We start from the raw sequence: 20,739 nt of genomic DNA on the forward strand, positions 1-20,739 counted from the left end.
TTGCATCATCATCTAAAAGCTTATGCCTATGAAACAATTGTCAAGATGTTTCCTTTCATCAGTGCAAGATGTTGTTTTAAGTAATATCGGCATTGTATTTGTTATCCCAAAGTTACCTCATAATTTACTTCCAGGACTATGAGCATATATGATTACTAACACATAATCAATTCATTCTGTGTTACTCCAAAAGCTCAAAAAGTGTCTGCAAGTCATTTTCTGTGAGAAGCAAGAAACGGCAGGACTTCCCTACTGAGCACTCAGCACTGTAGAAGGCTAAAGGGTTTAAGAGTTAGAGTTGCTTTTGTTTGCTTATCTCCTTTTCTTCTCCTATCCCTGTCTAATGCTACAGCTTACACCAATGCAATGAAGAGGCTGTCAAATCAACGTGGTTAGGAAAGCAGAAGAACAAATTAACAGAAGTTTCTTTCCAGTGTGATCATGCAACAGAAGAAATTGCAAAACATTAACTAAAGTTAAAAAGTGGCCAAACTAACGTATCATGCACACAGTTGTTTTACTATTAATTTAAATATTACCCAAAAAAAGAATCTGCTGGCTATCACCTGTCTTCAAAAACGATTCCAGGATTCTTGGCTTTGGTGATGGTGTTAAGTAATTATGTAAGGGTTTTCACACATTAACATCCAATGGCATATACAACGAAGTGTGAGAATTCAGTAATAGCCAGCATTTACTCCATACATGCAGTTATGAAGAATCTAACATTATTCAGAGAAGTAAAACAAACTGTCAAACATGCACCAAGTCTGAAGCTTACAGTATATAAAACACAGCTGAAGGAAAGAATACAACAGAGAAGAAAAATCTAATGTACAGGCACTACATTTTCATCACATGAACCATTGCACACTTTCAGAAATGCAGATCCCATTGATTTAAGATGTGTGGGATTTTTCGGTTTTGTACAGTCACCAAGCTTCCAATATCCTATCACAGAGCCCAGCCCTGCTCCCACTTTGCGAAGTAAAATAGCTGCAAATTATTTGTTGGGGTTTTTTAATAAAAGAATTTAAGAAGCAAATACAGATTATATATGTGCTATGTTTCATCCTTTTAAAACGGAAATATAGAGCCTTGATTAGTCTCAAAGGTAGAGGGGGAGTAAAAAGTTAAAAAGACAAGCACTGGGGTAATGCTGCTATCCCTCCATCCAAGCACACAGTGACAATCTTACTGGTAATGCCTGCTGCCCTTTCAGTTCATTCTCAGTCGACATTAGTAGCAACTCTAATTCCTTTATTCGTTTTTCTTTCTCAGGGTCTTCATCATTATAGTGTCTCTGAAATTAAGAGTTAAGGGAAAAGAAAAGATAAAGGTCTGATAGGATGTAGCAACTAAAATGCTTATGGCTTGCCGTCCTGTGGTTATAATAGCCAAATTAGACTCTAAGATGAAACAAACGTCAATTGTGTTTTCCACTACCAAAGTCCTTGCTGAATTTCGTTATAGACATTTGAAATGGAGAAAGTGAAAGCTATCACACCAGATGTCAACTACTGTGTTTTAAATCCACTTCAGAAGAAGCAACAATTAACCATGTTAGAACTCCCCCACCTTCCCCATTTTCTCTCTTCACCGCACTCATTACATTAAAATGTTTCTTTAATGTACAATGTCTGCATTTTGACTTATAAAATGTTTAACAAATTGACTCTTGAAATGAGGTTCAAGTTATCTACCTGAATAGCTGCAGCAGCTGGCTGAGGAACATTGACAATATTTACATGCAGTGCTACTGGATATGGGATCTGACCAGGGACCTAGGCCAAAAAGCAAAAGACACTAAAAGTTATTATTTCTATCGTATTGTCTGCCTGCATTGTGAATTTGTGTTAAACATACACTGGTGTTAGGTTTAATCTTAATATTTATATAAATAGATATATATTTATAATTATGGAGACTAAGTAGCAAACCCCCCAACATTTAACCAAAAATTAAACAGTCTTTTAGGAATATGACAGTGAGCATTACAGAGGAAGAAAGAAAATTCATACACAAAGTATCCACCCTTCCTGAATGAGAAAAGATGAATAATTTATAGATGCATTTGTAAGATTTTTCAAAATTGAAGTGAAAATGCAAAAGATGCAATTTATTATCATCTAAAACTCTACAATGCAGCTGTTTGAAGCAGCAGCCTGTTTCATTATTAATCATTAATAGAAAAGGAATCAGATTAAAAACAACAGTTGTTTACTTGGTTCTGACAGGCAACTCACAAACAGAATAGTACTGAAGGGAATGTAGGAGATTTTAACACAGACCGCGGAATAAACCGGATTCAACCGATCTTCAAGAAATGTAATATTCACCACTGCAAGAAACAGTACTGGGAACACGTTCACTGCTTACAAGATGTTAAAGCCACTGAACTCAACTCCACCACCTGAATGTCAGCAAGCAATCGGAAATGTACGTATTTGCATCGCTGAATGAAGTCACAATTAAAGTTGCCTGACATCAAACACATACAAGCCCACCAAGACTGGGAGAAAACCATTCATGCTTCCTGAAATCAGGTGTGGCAAAAAGGCACCCAGCTATTTAACGAAGCAAAGCACAAACCCCCAGCATTTCCAGGTGCTTACATTTTGTGACTCAGAGATGTGGTAGTAAGGGTAGTCACTGCTCAGTGGGGGCTGGCTGGCTACTGGCAGCTGTGCAGAAGGTGGGTTGTGAGCAAAGGCCATCAAGTGGTTGCTCTTCTGAAAGCCAGCAGCTGCTGAGGAGTGACAGGCTTTGGAGGACTCCTGCAGGTAGCCCTCCTGCTCAACCTTGCGGCGCATGGTGGAATTCCAGTGGTTCTTGATAGCATTATCAGTTCTGCAACAGAAATACATACGTTTGAGGAGTTTTAAAAATGAGCATTTCCAATTCAGACAGATTAATAGGCAGGAAACTGCTGTTGGCATTTCTGGTTTAAACTTCAAGCTGTTCTCTGACCTTCCTCCTACCCCCACCTTTATAAATGCTGCTCTCAACTTCTCAGGAAAGACGCTCAGTATGAAAGACAGGAGAAAAGACAAATGGGCTAGGGTTGTTCACGTAATTTTTAAAGCAATCTCTAAGCCTTAGGTCCTCAAACTTTAAGAAATTAACTTCAGCTTCACCTCATTCCCATGAGGTGAGGTGACAGCAAAGGGTAACACCCCTTTGAGGCTACCCTAAAGGGCTGACAACGTCTCTTCCTAAGTCTAATATTAAAGTGGAGTTTTATTGTATCTCATTGCCAGAAAAGACAGACTGTGGAGAACAGCTGTGAAAAGACTAACTTCCAACAAATTTCCAACTGGCCACCCAGACAACGACAGCATCATGCTATACACACAAATTCAGTAAACAAAGCTGTGAGTATTTTTCTTAGCTGCAGAAAAACTGAGATTCAAATTCTCACATACATAAGTCAGAAACAGCAAACTTCTCAAGTCTGTGAGTTTTAAGAGTATGCTTAGAAACAGCTCCTCTATTTGAAAAACATCACCACCACATGGTATCATTGAAAGCGGTATCTGTGATGTGTGGAAACTATAAAAAAAACCAAAAACAAAACTTTCCAAGGGGTAATTCCTTTCTTGTTTTCTTCTGGAAGCTGAAAAGCAGCCTAGGGAATGTCCATTTAAAAGGCTATCATGATCTTAGGCATTATATTTAGGTCTTCAAGATGTTTCACCGAACAGCAGGAATAAAAATAGGAAGGGAAACCTTTCCCTTGCTTACATTATTTGCTTGACTACACTTTTACTTGCTCTGTAGTAAAAGTGACTCAACATAGACACTGAATCTCTGAAATTATATGCAAGCTGGGCATCACCTTCCAATGAGACAAGTATTTCCAGGACCAGAGTTTGAGGAAGTCAGTTTACCCTGTTCCATACATGTATTTTTAACAGATCAAAATCAACTGGATGATTCAGGAGCAATTACAAAATTTGAAGCAGCCCTCTTCTAAACCTTTTTGAATAAACAGACTGAATTTCATGTTGAAGGAATACCCTTAGCTGAATGTAAATTATGTTCCACTTGTAGAGTCTAATCCTTCCCTGTTAGATCCATTTAAATTTTGACAGTTATTGCAAGCTCAATTAAGATTGCACAGGACATTTAGGAAACTGTTACGGTCTTGCTCTAGTTACTGAGGTTTTTTACCTATGGCAAACATTAAAAGCATGTAAAAATAGCGTACTGTTCCATGTACTGACCAAACAGCACAGTTCCCCACTGAGAAAAATGCACATTGATGTCACTGGCTTTCCAGGGTTTGATTCCAAAAATTTTTGATTTATAAAGTGCAGCCTGAGGCAACTGAAACGGACTGATCAGACCTGCAGTTTTTTTCCTTTTTTTCCTATTTAAGAGCTAAAGGTATATGTCATTACCGTCCAGGCAGCAACTTTGCAATTTCTGCCCATCTGTTTCCCAGCCTCTTGTGTGCCTGGTAAATAATTCTATCTTCCTCTTCTGTCCAGGAGGTTTTCTTCACTTCTGGATTCAAATGGTTGTGCCACCTCTCCCTGCACTGTTTTCCAATCCTTCCCTTCAAATGCTTAGCAATGACAGACCAGCGCTTTGGACCATATTTCTGCACGAGTTCTATTACCTTCAAAGAAGGACATAAAAACTGCCTGTATTTAATGATGCATAATGAATCAATGAAAAATTTCTGTGGTGGAGCAATATTTTCAGCAACATTTCTCACAATTGCCATGGTAAAACTAACACACAATTAAGGTTCCCCACTTCCCATTTATACTTTTACCCAAAAGGAAAAACCTTGTAATAGTTAAGGCATTTCTAGACTGCAGTTTTACATTATAGTACTGTAAAGCAACATTAATTAATTTGCGTAGAAAACTTAGAAAGCACTACACAAATAATAAGCACTGATACTGACAGGATCAGTCTGTCTCTGACCATCTTGGTGTTGAGACCACCGAAGTCTCTAGGAGTTTTGCCCCAACACATGAAATCTGCTAGTAAGGCATTAATCAGACGGAAAAGAAAACTGATTACCCTTTGATCCTCCTCTTTAGTCCACGGACCTTTAATAAGTTCTGGGTTTAGTACCTTCTGCCATCGGTGCTGGCACTGAACATCTGTCCGATTCTAGTGAAATGTAAAATATGCAAAATAGATTCTTTAGACAAGATGAATGTAGAGTGATAATGCTCTTATCTAGGTACACTTGTTCCTGCTGCATTTCACTGCCAACTACAGCTACCAAACAACATGGTGTGATACAGGAGGTCTGAGAAGAGGGTGCTCAACTATTAATTTGCTCACTGAACTAGGGAAGATTTCTGTAATTTGTGCAGTGAGGACATCACCAAAACTACAGAAACTGAATCTTCACCATCTGCACAATAGCAGTCACGCTTTCACATGCTGTATTTCTATAACAGACAAAGTGTTTGCAAAGCAATTATCTTCTAAACCATACTTACAATTCACCAAAGCTATTTTTCCTCTGTGCTGAGACATTTTGTTTCAGTGTCACATTGACCATCTACTGTGCAACACCCTGCCACCCCCCATTTTTGCTGGTTTGATTCTTTCCAACCCTTTTGAAGAAGTGAAAGGAAAATTAGAGGTAAAGGTTTCCACAATATTCTAAAATTTCTGAGGTCTCCAACTGTGGAGGTTTTATATCTCCTGCAAAAATGTACCTACAAAGCAACCGCTCCCCTTCCTCTTACTTGGAAACCTCTGATAAAGAGTTGTCACTAGAACTGGAAAGAGAAACCAAGATCAACTTACAGGAAGGAAATTGGCAATGACTTTCCAGTCTTCTGTGCCATTCTGCTCCACAAGCTTCTTCAGTTTCTCATCCTAGATCATTAAAAAACCCAGACATCATTAATATCACAATCTCTTATAATGCAAATAACAACAGAATCACAGAATAGTTTGGGTTGGAAGGGACCTTAACGATCATCTAGTTCCAACCCCCCGCCATGGGCAGGGACACCTTCCACTAGACCAGGTTGCTCAAAGCCCCATCCAGCCTGGCCTTGGTCACCTCCAGGGATGGGGCACCCACAGCTCCTCTGAGCAACCTGTTCCAGTGTCTCGCCACCATCACAGTAAAGAATTTCTTCCTAATATCTAATCTAAATCTACCCTCTTTCAGTTTAAAGCCATTCCCCCTTGTCCCATCACCACATACTGTTGTAAAAAATCCCTTTAGCTTTGCGGTAGCCCCCCTTTAGGCACTGGCAGGCTGCTATAAGGTCCCCCCAGAGCCTTCTCTTCTCCAGGCTGAGCAACCTAACTCTCTCAGCCTGTCTTCACAGGAGAGGTGAAATGAAATGTATTTTTTTTAAACTGTGTCCTTCCGGCTTTTTATGCATTTATTTTTGCTTCCTGAGTGTAAGGGAAGGTGGTCTGTAGTCTTCTCATACTTTTAATTGCCTAAATCAGAAGATTTTTCTACTCCTGTGGATTTTTGTAGGTTCTTTACTGTGCTGCAGGAGAATGACTGACTTCTGTGCTGTTCTTTGACTTGCATTATACATCTCAAAGCAATGTAACTGTTACTCTTGTACTGGATTTACAGGAGGGCATGGCTGTTTAGATGCCAAGCATCAGAATAACAATGAAATTCAGTAATACACAGACACCCAGCTGCCTGGAGACCTCTGAAAATCACAGCCTTAAGGTCTGTATGTCTTGCAAGTAATGGGAGTTCCAGTAATTTGCTTGTTGCCTATCCATGTACAATGAATGTGCAATAAAACTAATGGCTCCTTTTTGCTCCTGATCACTGTGAGGGAGTTTTGATACTCCCAACAGCAAGAAATTTGGCCCAATATTTTTAATGATAAGGCCAGAAATACTGACCCTAAAGACAAAAGAAACCAGTATCTCATGTACTGGGAAAGATTGAGATAATGCAAAACTAGTGAGAACTGCCCCAAGAGATAAGAGGAGGGGAGCAACCCTCCCCCCTCCCCTCCCCCCCCCGGTTCCCTGATTAGGGCCTCCCAGTATGCTCCCAGTTCATATGACAGTAAAGTGGCCATCGGGCTCCACGGCCATCCTTTCCTTCCAGGCCACATCACAACAACATCCACTTCTGAAAGAGCAGATTATGAATATAAAAAAAAAAAAACAAAACCAATAAATGCTTGCAAGAGGTGACCTGCAACTGTTTATACATCAATATACATTGTTAGAGAGGAGAAAGTCAAAACATAACTTAAGAACCATATTAATGTATTTCACAATAAACTCAAACCAGTTAAATGGCCACAGGATATCCATCTGGCAAAGGAGTTTGATACCACAATTTACCCGGAAAATCAGCACAAGGGTATTGTGATTAAAATACATTCTGACCTTCAAAAGCAAAGAATGCTCAGTTTTGGTACCGCTGACTTTCTTTCTTGCAGCTTTTAATTTATTTCCACTCAGAATCATAATGCTGTAATTAAAGTGCAAATTTCAAATGGCACAAAAGGACTGCAGCAGTTTCTGCCACAGTTGTTTTCTGCTGTGGGACAGTGAACACACGTCAGTTCTCACATAGCAACCATTTTCAAACAAAAAGAGGCAGCAGTAACAGTCAAGCACTGCTGCAGGTGACTCTGAATCTGTTTCTCCAACAGAGATTACACAGAGGCTCACATACCTGTAACGCAGACTTGGGTGGACATAAAAAATTAATAAATAAATGGTGTTTATACATTTTTTTAAAAGATGAGAATGATCCTTGAAGTTAAATAAAACACTGAAGATAGCTAATGGGTTAAAAACGTTGTCCTCATTCATACGTGTGTCACTGTCACTGAAATCAGTTCATAGACAAGCAACCAGGGAGAAGATCATCATCCATGCTTTCTCAGTCTGTTTACATGCTGGAGATGAATGAACTCAGATTTACCTCTTCGCGGGTCCACCTGGTTTTTCCTAAGTGACGTTTTCCAGTCTTAGGAAGTAGACCATCATAATCATGATCATACATCTCAACATCTTCTTCATCATCATCACTACTATATATACTGCAGAAGGAAACAGTGAGACACAGAGTGGAACATGAAGACTTGAGCTACTTAATTACAAAGCACAAAAAACCCACTACAATCCTTACAAAGGTTACACAGATAAAAGTTCTAAAACTTGCACAACAAGATTTTGTTCTGCATTCTGTTGTTCTAGTATTCCGAACTGGTTCTTCTGTTTTTGGTATCCACAGATACAAGCAAAGGGCTGGCAACCTTCGTATTACTGTGCATGTTTAGACCTGCTCCTAATGTTAGATCAGTGGTGAATTACACATTTGGCAAACTTTCAACCAATGAAAGTTTCAAATTAAAATACAATGTTTGGGACAATAAAGAGAACTAGAGGCTGTGTCCATTACACAAGCACATGTTCAAAATCTTTAACTCGTGCCATACGTTCTGAAAAACATTAGTGTTTCTGTACGTTTAACAGAGCAGATAGTTCTCGCTCCCAAATAAAAGTCTATACAAAAAGTTAACCAACAATAAGCTCGTTTGAGAATATGGTTATGGACCCTATATGTGAAGACAAAAGTTCCTCTAATTAATTAAAGCCAGTAAGTGGTAGCATTAACATGCAATAAGCTGTAATATAAAATGTGCCTGCCATTTATGGGTCTGGACAAGGGCTGAGGACAAGTACATTTAATACCATGCAACCAACAAATGAATGATCGAACCCTTTTATGCTCTCCATGTCTCTAACTTAAGACTTTATCTGCCTCTATTCCATTCCTAAATCCCTCATTCTGTTTTTGAAATACACTGCTTCTCACCTAATTAACGACTAAGGGATTTCCCCACAGGCTATCTACAGGTAAAAAGGACTCTATTACTCTTTTCACAAACAGTGCTTGCTCTACCCAGTTAACTAAACCCAGAAGAGTGTTTTGCAACACCAGTCATCTTCCTGGTGGGCAGTATTTTATTTCCAATTTTAAAGGTATGAGCAGCAGTTCTGACACTTCAGCTAAGAGATGATAACCACAAGTGCTAGAAAGGAGACGTCAGGCTACGAGGCTAAAACCCGTGATGCATCCGATGGTGTGGTATGCTGGGGTATGTCAGAAGTATGACTAAGCCATTAAAATAAAGTTATTTTGTAAGAAAAGTATCAGGCATTGTTTATGCCTTTAGCCTGTTTTCAGGAGATTCCTTTTTAAATTAAGCTGCAGTGAAGCCCGGAGCCGGTCAGTCCCAGCACAGGGGATGGATGCAAACGCCTCCAAAACGCAAGCTGTTGAACACACGTTCTTTTCAAGCCCACTGGGCTAATCACACCGCACACCTCCAGCCCCGCTTCCCGCCCTGCGGCATGCGCCGCGAAAGCTGCGCGACACGCAGCAAGTTTTCCACAGCCCGCCGTGATGCGTGTGGCCTTCGCCGAGCCCCTGCCGAGTGGCTCCTCGCTCCCCACCCCCCACCACCCCCCCAGCCCTCAGCTCGTCCCCACGGTGCCGAAGCCCTGCAGCCCGCCCAGCTCGCCCCCCGGGCAGCGCGGACCCCCGGCCCGCGGCGCAGCGCAGCGCGGCAGCGCGCAGGGGGCAAGTCACACGCTCCGGCCGCTGCCACCGCGGCTCCTGCCCCTGCCGCCGCTCAGCTTAGGTTCACTTTTTTTTCTAAGTAAGCGACACAGAGAGACAGCTGTGCGACTGCCCATATGCCAAAGGAAGTTTTGTGGCTCCATTTCCAAGTATCATTTTGAAAATGAGTTTCGCAGGCAGTAAACACCAGGTACGCATCCATCGGTGACGCTTCCTGCGCCGCGGCGTGTCTCAGGCACGGCACAGAGACGCCACCCCGCAACGGCACATCAGCGGCGAACGGATCGGAATGACTGAAGTGCGGTGGCAGCACCGTAACCGGTTTATTTAAATAACCGGGGCCTTGCTGGCACCGCAGAGCCGAGCCCCCGCTGTATTACCTGTGTTCTCCAGCAGGAGAAAAGGCCCCTGGGATTTCGGGACGCTCGGTAGCTGCTTTAGCCAACCGGGCCCTCAGCGCTGCTCCAAAACTTCTTATTTCGCAGCGCCGGCCGCAGCCCGCGCCCCCCCGGCCCCCGGCGCTCCGCCCGGCCGGCCGGGGCAGAGGGCGGGAGCCCCCCCGCGCCGCTCCAGCGCTCCCGCGGCAGCAGCGCTGCGCTTTGCGCCCGGCAACCGGCTCGTGCAAGGACACGGGGGGAAAGGGGAAAAACAGGAGAGAGGGAAAAAACACGCAGGCGGTGGGGAGGAAGTGGCTCGCCGCTGCCACCGTGATTGAAGGAATTCGGGCACCGGCCCCGCGGGGCAGAGCCCGTTCCCGCGCCCGTTCCCGCTCCCGCCGGGGCGGCCCCGCGCCGCGCCGCGCCTCCCCGCCAGCCCTTGCCGCCGTGGCGGGGCTGCCAGCCGAGCCCGGGGCGGCGGAGCGCCGCGTCCCGGCGGGAGGCGCCCACGAGGCAGGCGGCGGCGGTCCCTCTTTCGGGAGAGAGGGGCCGGGTGATTCACCGCCAGCCCCAGCGACACCCCCGCTCTGACACTGAAAGTACAGCCCGGCGCTCGCCCAGCGGCCCGCTGCCTCCTCCCGCACCGCAAGCCCCTCTTCCGTAAGACGAGCCCCCCGAGCGCCCAGTCCCGCCGGCAGCCGGGCAGGGAGAGGCAGGGCTGCCACTTTCTCCTCTGTCACAGCCCAGCCGCAGGGGAGGGGAAGAGGGGAGGATGCCGAGCTGCAAAGAGAAAGAAAAAAAGCCTCCACGTGTCCGACCCGCCGTCCCCGGCTAATTAGGCAACAACCCCGCTCTGGGCGCCCGCCCCGCAGCGGCGGCACGGCCACGGCCACGCGGCGCTGCCTCCCCGGCCCGCTCCGGCCCGGCCCGGCGCCCCCGGGGCGCTGCCGCCGCCGGCCCCTGGCGCGGCGCGGCGGCGATCGACCTCGCCCGAGAGCGCGGCGGGCGGGCGGGCACGGGTGACAGCTCCGGCCGAGCGCCCCGTCGGACCCGCAGCCCCCCGCAGCTGCCCGCTCGCGCTGCCACGCTCCGGCATGTGCCGAACGACGTGTGCGGGGAACAGGCGAGCGCCGCTGGACGCAACTACCCCCGCGGGGCAGAGCCGCGCTCCCGAGGGCAAAAGGGCCGCCACTTCAAGAATAAATAAAAAAAACAGACGAGGGAGCGAGCCCAGCCCCCCGCCGGCCGCCCACCCCGCCGGGAATGAATGAATGAATGAGACGGGACGCGCTACCTGCCGCCGCCGAGCCAGCCCGACATTGTCCTGCCCTGCAGCTGCGGGCGCGCAGCCCCGCCGGGCTCCGCGCTGGCCCCTGCGGGCAGCGAGCCCGGCCCCCCGTGGCGTCCGGCAGGCGTGCGGCGCCGGGCCCGGGCGCCCCGTCAGCGGCAGCTCTGCGGCTCGTCCCGCTGCCCCGGCGCCTGCCGAGGAGGGGGCCGCTCCGCGCCGCGCCTCGGGGGCGGGGTAGCCCAGGTGCGCGGAGGACGGGGGGCTGCCCGCCCGCCCCGTCCGCCGGGCGAGCTCTTCTCCCGCTGCTGCCTTCCTGCTCCCCCGCTCCGCGCCCCGTCTGACAGGCACGGGGCCGGGCGGAGCGGGGCCGGCCGCCCCCCGCCCGCGGACAGCGAGTTACCTGTGCCGGGGTCTCCGGGCCATCCTCGCACCGGCCGCTGGGGGAGGAGGACGGGGGAGCCCGCGCCCGCCGCCGCGCCCTGCTGCCGGGCTGCGCCCAGGCGCTCCGCCGCCGCGCACGGGAGTGCCGAGGAGCCGCGGGAGGAGGAGGAGGAAACAGGTTGAGATTAAAGAGTAAACTCTGTAAACAGAGATGCCATCAAACAAAGGGCCCTTGGACACTCCCCCTCCCGCCAAATCTGGCGCCCCTGCAGTGCGCAGGCGCCTGGCGCCGTGCGGCGGGCCCGTGCCGCGGCGGCGGGGCGCGGGGCGGGCGGACCGGGGCCGCGCGCCAGACGGGGCCCTCCCGCGCCGCCCCGCCCCGCCCCGCCCCGGCGGGACCCCCCCTTCCCCCTCCCGCGCCACCGCCCCTCGACGGCGCGGTCGCAGCCCCCAGTCCCCGCGGCATCAGGCTTTCATTGACGAAGCCGTCGGGGCGGGGGGCAGACGCCGCCACCCCCCCACCCGCCACCCCCGTGCACGGCAGGTGGGGAAGGTGCGTCCCGCCGTGGGTCGGCGCTGCCACCCCCGAGGGGTCTCGGCGACCACCCCCGGGCCACCTAGGTGCCTCCCGTCGACGGGGGGTGGGCCTGGGCGGGTGCACCTGCTGCGCTCCCTGCTTGGCGTGCGGGCTGCAGCGACCCTCGGGGGGCGAGTAACCCCACCCCCACCCCCACCCCCTTCCCGCTGGAAACATACGCTAAAAGGGACGCTGGGGGATGCGGGGGTCTCCGGGGGGGGGCCGAGGGCCGGGGCTGCCCGGTGCCTGACAGCGGCTGCCGCGCCGCGGGGGATTTTTGCAATAGTTCCCCTTGCAGCTGCCAGGGGTGGATGGTCCCCGCCGCCGCCGCGGCGGGAGGGGCGGTGGGTGTCCGACGAGCTCCAGAGAACACGTTTTGTGATACAGAAATGAGTCAGGATGTGAAAAATGGCGAAACATGCAAAGTTCCCAGGCTGCGCTGCTGCTTGAAAAATCGGGGCTTTGCAGCGGTTTCGGCGCACTTGCCCTTTCCTCAAAGGCCCGCGGCTCATCAATGAGCCGCCGACGGGGGGGGCGGGGCCGCGGGGCCGCTCCCCAGCCCGCGGCGCCGCTCCGGGAGGGCTGGGAGCCCGCCGCCTCCCGGGGCGGACCGTCCCGCCGAGCCGCAGGCCGGGCATGGGGTACTGCGCGGCCTGCGGCAAGCCCCCGCCCCGTCGTGTCCCTGAGGTCCCCTAGACTCCCAGGTAACGGGATTCACCGGCGCAGGCAGCCCGGGGACGGACGGGCAGCGGGGCTGTCTCCCCGAGCCCCGCCGGTGCATCGCTGCGTGGGGTTACACGCGGGCCCACATTAGCCGACGGGCGCACGTCACCCCGGCTGTGCATTACCCACGCCTCCGACGGCCGCTGCCCCACCGCCCGGCCTCCGCTCGCCTACCTGTGAAATGGACCTGCTGCACCGGGGGGCGGCGTTCGTGCAGGCTGGAGGCGCTCTGCGCAGTCACCTCGTCACAGCTTTGCGAAGCGTTTCCCTGCTGTGAAGGGGGGACTTCAGTGCTAGTGGCAGTGGGAGAACTGGAAAACTAAAGACTAGTTCAGCTCTGTTCTACACCCGGTGACCTTTATATGAAAGTGCGTGCTGGCATCAGCAGAGAACAAGGCTACTCAGATCCATCAGATTTTTGAGGCTTTTTTTCTGGTAAAGATGTGTTTGGGGAAAGTGGGAAATCAGGTGGCCCGAGGAAACCCGGAAAGGCATCTTGGTGTCCGCACTGTAGCGAGCCACTGTTGCTGGGTGTTGGGGATGTTACTGTTGCAGAACCAAAGCTGATATTAATCCACAAAAGTATCGGGATTTTTTGTGTGTGTAAAATGTTGCTTTCCTTACTTAACACAGTGATGCTTACCCAGTTCTGTCAGAACCTAATGCTGAATCCTTTACAGAAAGTTATTAGAGACACTTCTGAGTACTGCTCCGCCAGTGAGTGTTGCTTCTGTAGGTAGGAGGCCTGAAGCTGGGCCTGTAGTCGAAGCAGCTGTAAGGCTATGACAGGATTCACAGGATTTGCTCTTAAGGGGAGGTACTAGTAACTTTGTGACTGAAAAGGTACGTTTCACTGAAACAGTGTGGTCATGCTGCCTATAGTTTCCCACAGAGGTACAAACAAAACTGTGCTAGGTTATCTCTTCCTGCTTCTGCGGGAAACATTTTCCCTTGTTGGTTTTTGCAAATATTTCAGTGTTACTGAGACAAATCCAACATCTTCCCGATTTGGATGTAAATTTGCTGAATAAATGCAAAGAATGTCTATTATTGTTCTCAAGAGAACTGTTAATATTCACAATTTCCTTCTGAAGGTTTTGTGTAAGACTACATTTCTTCTCCAGTGACTCTGAATGAATACCCTTTTTTCTTCCCATATTGAAAAAAACCCAACCAACCAAACAAAGACCACATTTGGTTTATAAGAATACTAAAAATTGAAAATAAAACATATTTTTACTGTGTTCAAAATAAAGAAGGAAATGACACCTCTGCTCCAGGCTTAAAGATCAGTATTCTCCAACCCTGCATATATAAACCCCAATAAAACCACTAAGGTGTGCACATGCACTCCACTGGTGTTGCTTCATTGTTATTGTTTAAAATTTAGCTAAAAATGAGCCACGAGCCTACTGTTTTGTTTTCTTTCCTTTCCCAAACACCTGTAGCCTGAGGCAATTTGGGGTGTAAGGGTTCTTTATAATATATCTTTGCCAAAGCCCTAAAGAAAAAGAAATCACCCTTCTACATCTGAACTTAGAGATCATATGCCCTAAGATGTGCAGTAGCAGACTTCTTCTTGCATTACCCTTCCAACTTCATTAATTAGTGATGTCTCTGAGCCTATTTATAGTAATTGCATCAACTGACAGAGTAATTGTAAACAGTGTAACTGCATGTTCTGATGATCTTTTACTTACACAAATTACATAAGTAATTTAAGAGAAGTAATTACATAAATGGTAAATACACAGTGAATTCCTTGATTTCCTGCACCTCCACTACAAACACAAACCTCAAAATGGAGTTCAAAGCATGTGAAGAAAGTTTCAAGAATCCCAGTTAAACATCAAATCCAAGACATGTTGTCTTCATCCTTAATGTTTTCCTGTTGCAATCTGCTGTTTAGCTGCCGTGACTTGGGCTGAGTACTGCCAATATTAGCTAGCTAGGCATAATCAAATCAAAAAGGAATCATGAAGGAAATGTAGCTGGGAGAAGAGGAACAGTAAGCCTGAACCCTGGGATTTTCCAGATGGATAGGAGGTAGTTGCATAAATTCTTATTTGACTTTGGAAAATCCCAGCAGCAATCTTTACCTATGTGCTGTTCCTGCTTTTCCTGAATTTGTCACAGAATTTGCAAGGAATGCTGTGAAATCAGTGTCTAACTACTCACATGATCACACACACGTATGGTGTTTTTTTTCTATCACAAGTGTTATAAAAAGCCACCTTTCCCTCTGGTCTGAAGGCACCTTAGAATGCAAGAAACATTTTTATAAATGCATGTTGATATGTGCTTTTTTGTTTATTTTCTGCATTTCTCTCAGCTTGTGCAGTGAAAAACAAAAAGCAACTTTCACTTTTTTAGTTTCACTTTTAGACTAGTTACTGTAAAGTTTCAAATACAGTTGTGGTATTGTTATCATTGAAAATCAGAGGTTTTTTATATTTTAGCCAGAAATATTTTCAATATATATTGTTAACACATTTGAAGCAAAACACAAATGTATGTTTTCCTTTAATGTAAACTTTCTAACCTAAGTTCCTCATGGAAGAAGAAGGTTGATTAAAAGCTCTGGGGAGGGAGGCAGGAGACTGAGGTTTAATGTTCCTGGTGTCACATACCAAGTCACTTCAGCCACATATTGAGCCACATTCCCCTACCCGTGGATATAAATTATGTCCAGCAATATGTATTAACACTTCTTTTCCAGTAAACTGTGCAGTGCATGAGGGCCAGCCTGATGGCCACATGGCTGGCTGCCTGAGGGCTACCTGCTTCAAAGGTACCTGCTTGTGTTGCCACCCAGATTTGCATGTGAGCCAGGACTCCCAGAGCAGTGAACACGTAGATGTGAGTGGCAACCATCTGCCCTACTGAAAACAGACATTGTGTGGACCTGAACAGGGCCAAAATAGATGGCAAGCTGTGGGCCAGCAGGAGATGGGGCTATCTCCACACCATCATACCTACATTTTCTTGCAGCCAGGCTGAAAAGCTGGAGAAAGGGTAGTGAGCTGAGAAGGAACTGTTGCAGCTCCTGGGAAGAAGATCCGCCCCTAGGCTATGCATCCATGTGCTTAGAGAAAGAAGGAGGTACTCTGCTGGCTCCTACTCCAGCTGTGTAGATGGCATAGCCTAGACCTTCAGATCTGGACATCTGGTTTCAGCACATGCAGTTTTAGAGCCCACTAGACCACTGTTACTCAGTGATTATACCAGAGCACCTACACTGAAAATCCGCAGCATGTTCTGGCATAGAACTGGAGTAATACAGTAATAGTTCAGACTTATCAGTTGACTGCATAATTCATTTTTGTTTAATTTATTTTTGCCCAGGTCAGGTAACAATAAGAATTCAGTGATAAGGTTAGACTGAATCAATTGAAATTTTATATGAAAGGGATTACTAACAGAATAAGAGGTCTGTTTCTTTTCTGTTGTAACATCTAGGTTTTCCTGATGACAGTCTTGGATGTTCCTCTTGGTTTAAAAGCTAAGGGAAATTCAAGAGGGACCTGCGCTGCTGCTGGGAGAAAACTTCGGGTTATAGCTATACAATGTAGAATGAAAGGAAGGGACATAACTTCGTGAAATTAAGATCTTGAGCGAGGGAGCAAAGGTAAACCTTGCACTCTTCAGCAGAGGCTCTTTTTTGTGGTAAACCCTCTTTGTTTGTGCATGGCTTGGAAGAAGAGTAATGCCTGAGGCCTTCCAACTGCAAAAATAGCGTTCTATAGGAACAGAACATATGTTCTACGAAAGCTGTTACTTCATTTGTTCTGAAATGGCACGGTATAGTAGGTGCAAAGTGAGGCTTGGGGCAAGTGGCACCAGATCCTTGGACACCAGCAGAACCACATGTCGAGTCAGCTGCCCAAGTGCAGCAGGCTCAGCACCGCAGAGTTCAGTGCCCCCTGTGAAAAATAACCCCTTCCCATGTAAAAACCTACATCATCACACAGAATGATTTAATTTTTTTTCCTTTTTAAAGCATAGTACTAACAATAAGAAGCATCCATTGCATATGCAGCTCCATCTTAACCTGTAGCAGGGCACTGACATCCAAATAGAAAATTAGCAATATGGTGGGGTATTGACATTGTATGTTATCAGCATACCTGGAGCAATACATCCTTTCTGCCAGCTTTCATCACATAGGAGACTATGTGATTTCTTGCCTTTATTTTATTGCTAGCAACCAGTATTTCAAAGGAAATCAGTGTTTATTTATTTATTTAAAACACAATGTGATAAAAATATTAGACAAGTTTGATTAATAACAGAGGAGAGGACAAATAAATGTAAACATAGGCAAATAAGTTTATTTTTTTAAGTGATTCATTTAAGCATACTAATATGTCAAGAAATAGCAATATGCCTTTCAAAATGATAAAGTAAACCCTATTCACAAAAGAAGTGATTTGCTCTATGTACATGTTTACCTAGAAGGGTGTGGTTACTATAATGTATGCCCGGCTGGCAAGCAGAGAGGCTTTTGTACTGCTTTTAGAAGTGTCCTCTGAGGGAGTTGCACCTTTGCACCAGTTTAACAGGGAATTCAGCCTGCTGCTTCTCTCAGTTTTGCTCCCATAAATACAAAGCGACTCCAGTGATGTTTCTTGAGGTGCTACAGTTATACCTGGCTGTACCTGAAAGCAGAGCTCAATCTATAAACCATAGTAGTGTAGCTGAGGATAAACACGTGTAAATGTTTAGCGGCTTACTTGTGTGATGCAGAACATAGCAACGTCTCGTGGACACCAACTGCTTTACCCTTTTTTCATTGTCACACTACTGGAGAGGCCTGGTTCCCCCTAAGAGCAGTCTTTCCTCCCTCTTGTTCTACTGACTTGGTAATTGGAAGGAAATATATTTGATTTACGCCAGTTTAAATAAAGGGCAGATTCTCATCTTGTTGAGCCCACTGTCTATAAAATTCATTAATTTCTCCTTGTACGGGAAGATATGTAAAGGAGATGTGTCTCCTTCTGTGGTCCCAAATCACCGGTTGCAATCTTTTCTTACGTGTTTCCTATGTTAATGTGTTTTTAATCCCATTTTGTAGATTTGTCACAGACGCTTACACTTCACACATAAACCTCTGTTTCCTGAGTAGTCCATTGTCATCTTACTAAAATCCAATATTTCATATGTTTATATCCTTCCCCCTCTCAAACCTTCTCCCAGCATTGGACTAACTGAATATTGTGAAGTGGAATCAGTCCCTCCCTTCTTTTTTCACTTTCCTTCGCATTTACCCTATCACTGTGATAGCCTAATGTAGGCTAGATGGTAAAACTTGTCATTTCTCGCTATATTTGTTTTACATCCTCAGGCCCTATGTCACTCCTTTCTGTATTAGTCAGTAGGAGGTGTCAAAAGATTGGCAAGAAAAGTAATTTTTTTCAGGCTGAGACGGAATTAATCACCTCAGTTTTTATACCTTGCAACCCTTGTTACCCACTGCTGCTCAAGAGCTAGTCAAATTATGTTTGCAGTAATGCTGTGTATACAAATAAGGCTGTGCTCCTTCCTTTCTTCCTTGTGCCCGTAAGTGTGGCCATTTCGTCCAGTTAAGCTACTCCTACATCACACCACTGTTTTTGAAAGAAGTTTGCTGGGCCCTAACTAGAAGCAAGACTAAGTGGTTAAATAGGTGATTGCTGTCGCTTAGACAACTCTGAAGCAAGTACTATGTTATTACCGAGTATCTGCGTCCAACAGACTTTGGGTATCCTGTTTGAAAATGCATTCATCAGATGTTTTTTAGCAGTAACTCATCAAATTCTGTGTAACGTTGCATCTGCTTTCATCTACACACCTTGGTTTTCCAGGGTCGGAAATGTATTAGGGAGCTGCAAAAATATTTCCCAAAGTATCTTGTAAATGTCAATTGACAACATTTAGAAACTTGTGGTTTGAGAGCTCAACCAGATAGGAAAAGGACAGTCAAAAGTAGCGTAAATGCTTATGCTCAGCTTCCTGAGCAAAGGGCACCTCGACAGTGGCCGAGTCCTTTGTTTTCTTTAGGGACTTGAGCCTGTATTGGGTTTCCATGGCAAGGTTAGCTTGAAAATTAGCCCTGGTGGCCAATTATGGAAAGGAGTTGGTTTAGTGGGCTGGTGGCATTAGGTGAACGGAAAGCCAGCTCTGTGGCCAGTGACTTGCTGACGGGGCTGGGCTTCTGGAGCTCTGCTGTGCAGGAGCTACAAAGATACATTGTGAAAATGAAAACAGCTCTAAAAGACAGGTGTCAAAGTGGAATTTTCTGTGCTTTCCTTTACTTCTCCCTTTACTAAAGGCTGGTGAGTTATATAGAAAATGATACTTGGAAGACTCTTTCATACATTTCTTATTTAGACACCCTGGTCTTTTGCCATGCACACCCTCACATGTGTGAAAGAAGACATTAACTTTTGCATTCACACTTCCAGTGCTTTCATTACGTTCATTACTAATAATTGTGCTTTCTGGACATGCTGGTGTTTGTATCCCTATTCTTTAATGTTTTATTACTTCTGTTTTGTGCTTCCCATATGTTTCCGGGGAGAATTCCCTTCTTTCTTTTACTAGTCTTGTTTCTGCTTGCTCTTTCTCTGTATGCCAAATAATAATGAAGGCTATGCCTGTGCTTCCCCTCCCTATGGCACAATGCGGTTTTCTCTGGCTCTCACTTTTTGTGAAAAGTAGGCCATCTACTGTTGCTTTCTAGTATGGATTACAGATGGCCCAGCACATGGCCATATTATGCATATAGGTTCAAAGGTGGACTTCACAGGTGCCTATTCTCCTGTTTATAGGCACTTCTTATTTTGCAGACATATTGTGATGGAAAAGCCTCCACAGCAAACTGAAATCTTATTTCTGTTTTTCCTCCTTTTGAATAGTAACTGATATATTTTGGTCATGTGTTCAGCTGCCATAAACTTAGTTTTTAATTTTCTAAAAAAGATGGTAGTGTTCAGGTTTGTTAACCTAAGATTTTTCCCCAAATGGACATTTTTCTTAGTTACACATCAAGCACCCTTCCCCTTTATCCCACCCTCACTGAAGTTAGAGAGCAGGAGATGACCAGCTAACAAGATTCAGACAGCTCTTAGTGACAGTTTTTGTCAGTTTAGCACATTTTTGTTCTATGGTGGTTGTTGGTTTGGTTTTTTGGTTGGTTTTTTGTTGGGTTTTTTTGTTTTTTTGCAGTGTGGTTATGAACAGAAAAGTGACTTTAAAAATTGAATCTTGGTAGTACACATATCTATTCTCCATATGTCTTCTGAGTCATATCTGGATAGTATACTGATGAAAACAAGCTCTAGTGTTGTCAGCACCGTAAAACACAAAGAGCCATGAAAAGGGAGCTAGCCCATCATCTGCTGGTTGTACCACCAGGTCAGCAGTTGGGTTCTGATTCCTCCATTATTTTCGGAGATGCTACAGAAACTGATCATTAAGACTGCTAAAGCTCTTGTCGGACGTGAACTTGCTGTGGGGGCAAATATTTGGACTTCAGTTTGATGGGGATATTATTGCTAGATTAGAATCAGATGCAGCCAAAGACAGCTTTTCTGGTCTGTACTTTTAGGTCAAAGTTGGATATTTCTTTCTTTCCTTCCTGTCAAAACTGGCTGAGGGACTTGTCATGCAACATTATTATTGGAAAAAAATTCCTTTACTTAGTCACCTATTAGTCTTAAGCCTGTAATAAAATACTTACTACTTGGTTCATTAAGAGTAAAGCATGAGTTTCACAATTTCATTCTGCTTGGTTCGGTTTTTGTTCACTTGCAATCACATATTATTTCTTATTGCCTTGCCT

The 20,739-nt window shown here is 46.0% G+C and overlaps 1 protein-coding gene across 7 annotated transcripts in view; it reads right to left on the bottom strand.

The window, feature by feature from the left end:
* Positions 1 to 20,387, bottom strand: part of MYB (MYB proto-oncogene, transcription factor) — a 43,627-nt gene extending 23,240 nt beyond the window's left edge. For 2 of the 7 annotated variants that reach the window (XM_080390126.1, XM_080390125.1), the window contains exons 1-8: positions 11,637 to 20,387; positions 7,907 to 8,024; positions 5,782 to 5,853; positions 5,038 to 5,130; positions 4,404 to 4,624; positions 2,616 to 2,850; positions 1,704 to 1,784; positions 1,199 to 1,303 (exon numbers count right to left, since the gene is read on the bottom strand). In XM_080390126.1, coding sequence (XP_080246252.1) covers positions 1,199 to 1,303; positions 1,704 to 1,784; positions 2,616 to 2,850; positions 4,404 to 4,624; positions 5,038 to 5,130; positions 5,782 to 5,853; positions 7,907 to 8,024; positions 11,637 to 11,659 — 948 coding nt within the window. In that variant the 5' untranslated portion in view covers positions 11,660 to 20,387. The other 5 variants (XM_080390123.1, XM_080390122.1, XM_080390124.1 and 2 more) reach the window with 4 other exon arrangements.
* Positions 20,388 to 20,739: the final 352 nt, after the last annotated feature.

Source organism: Falco punctatus (assembly GCF_963210335.1).
Source record: "Falco punctatus genome assembly, chromosome: 5".
NCBI lineage: Eukaryota > Metazoa > Chordata > Aves > Falconiformes > Falconidae > Falco > Falco punctatus.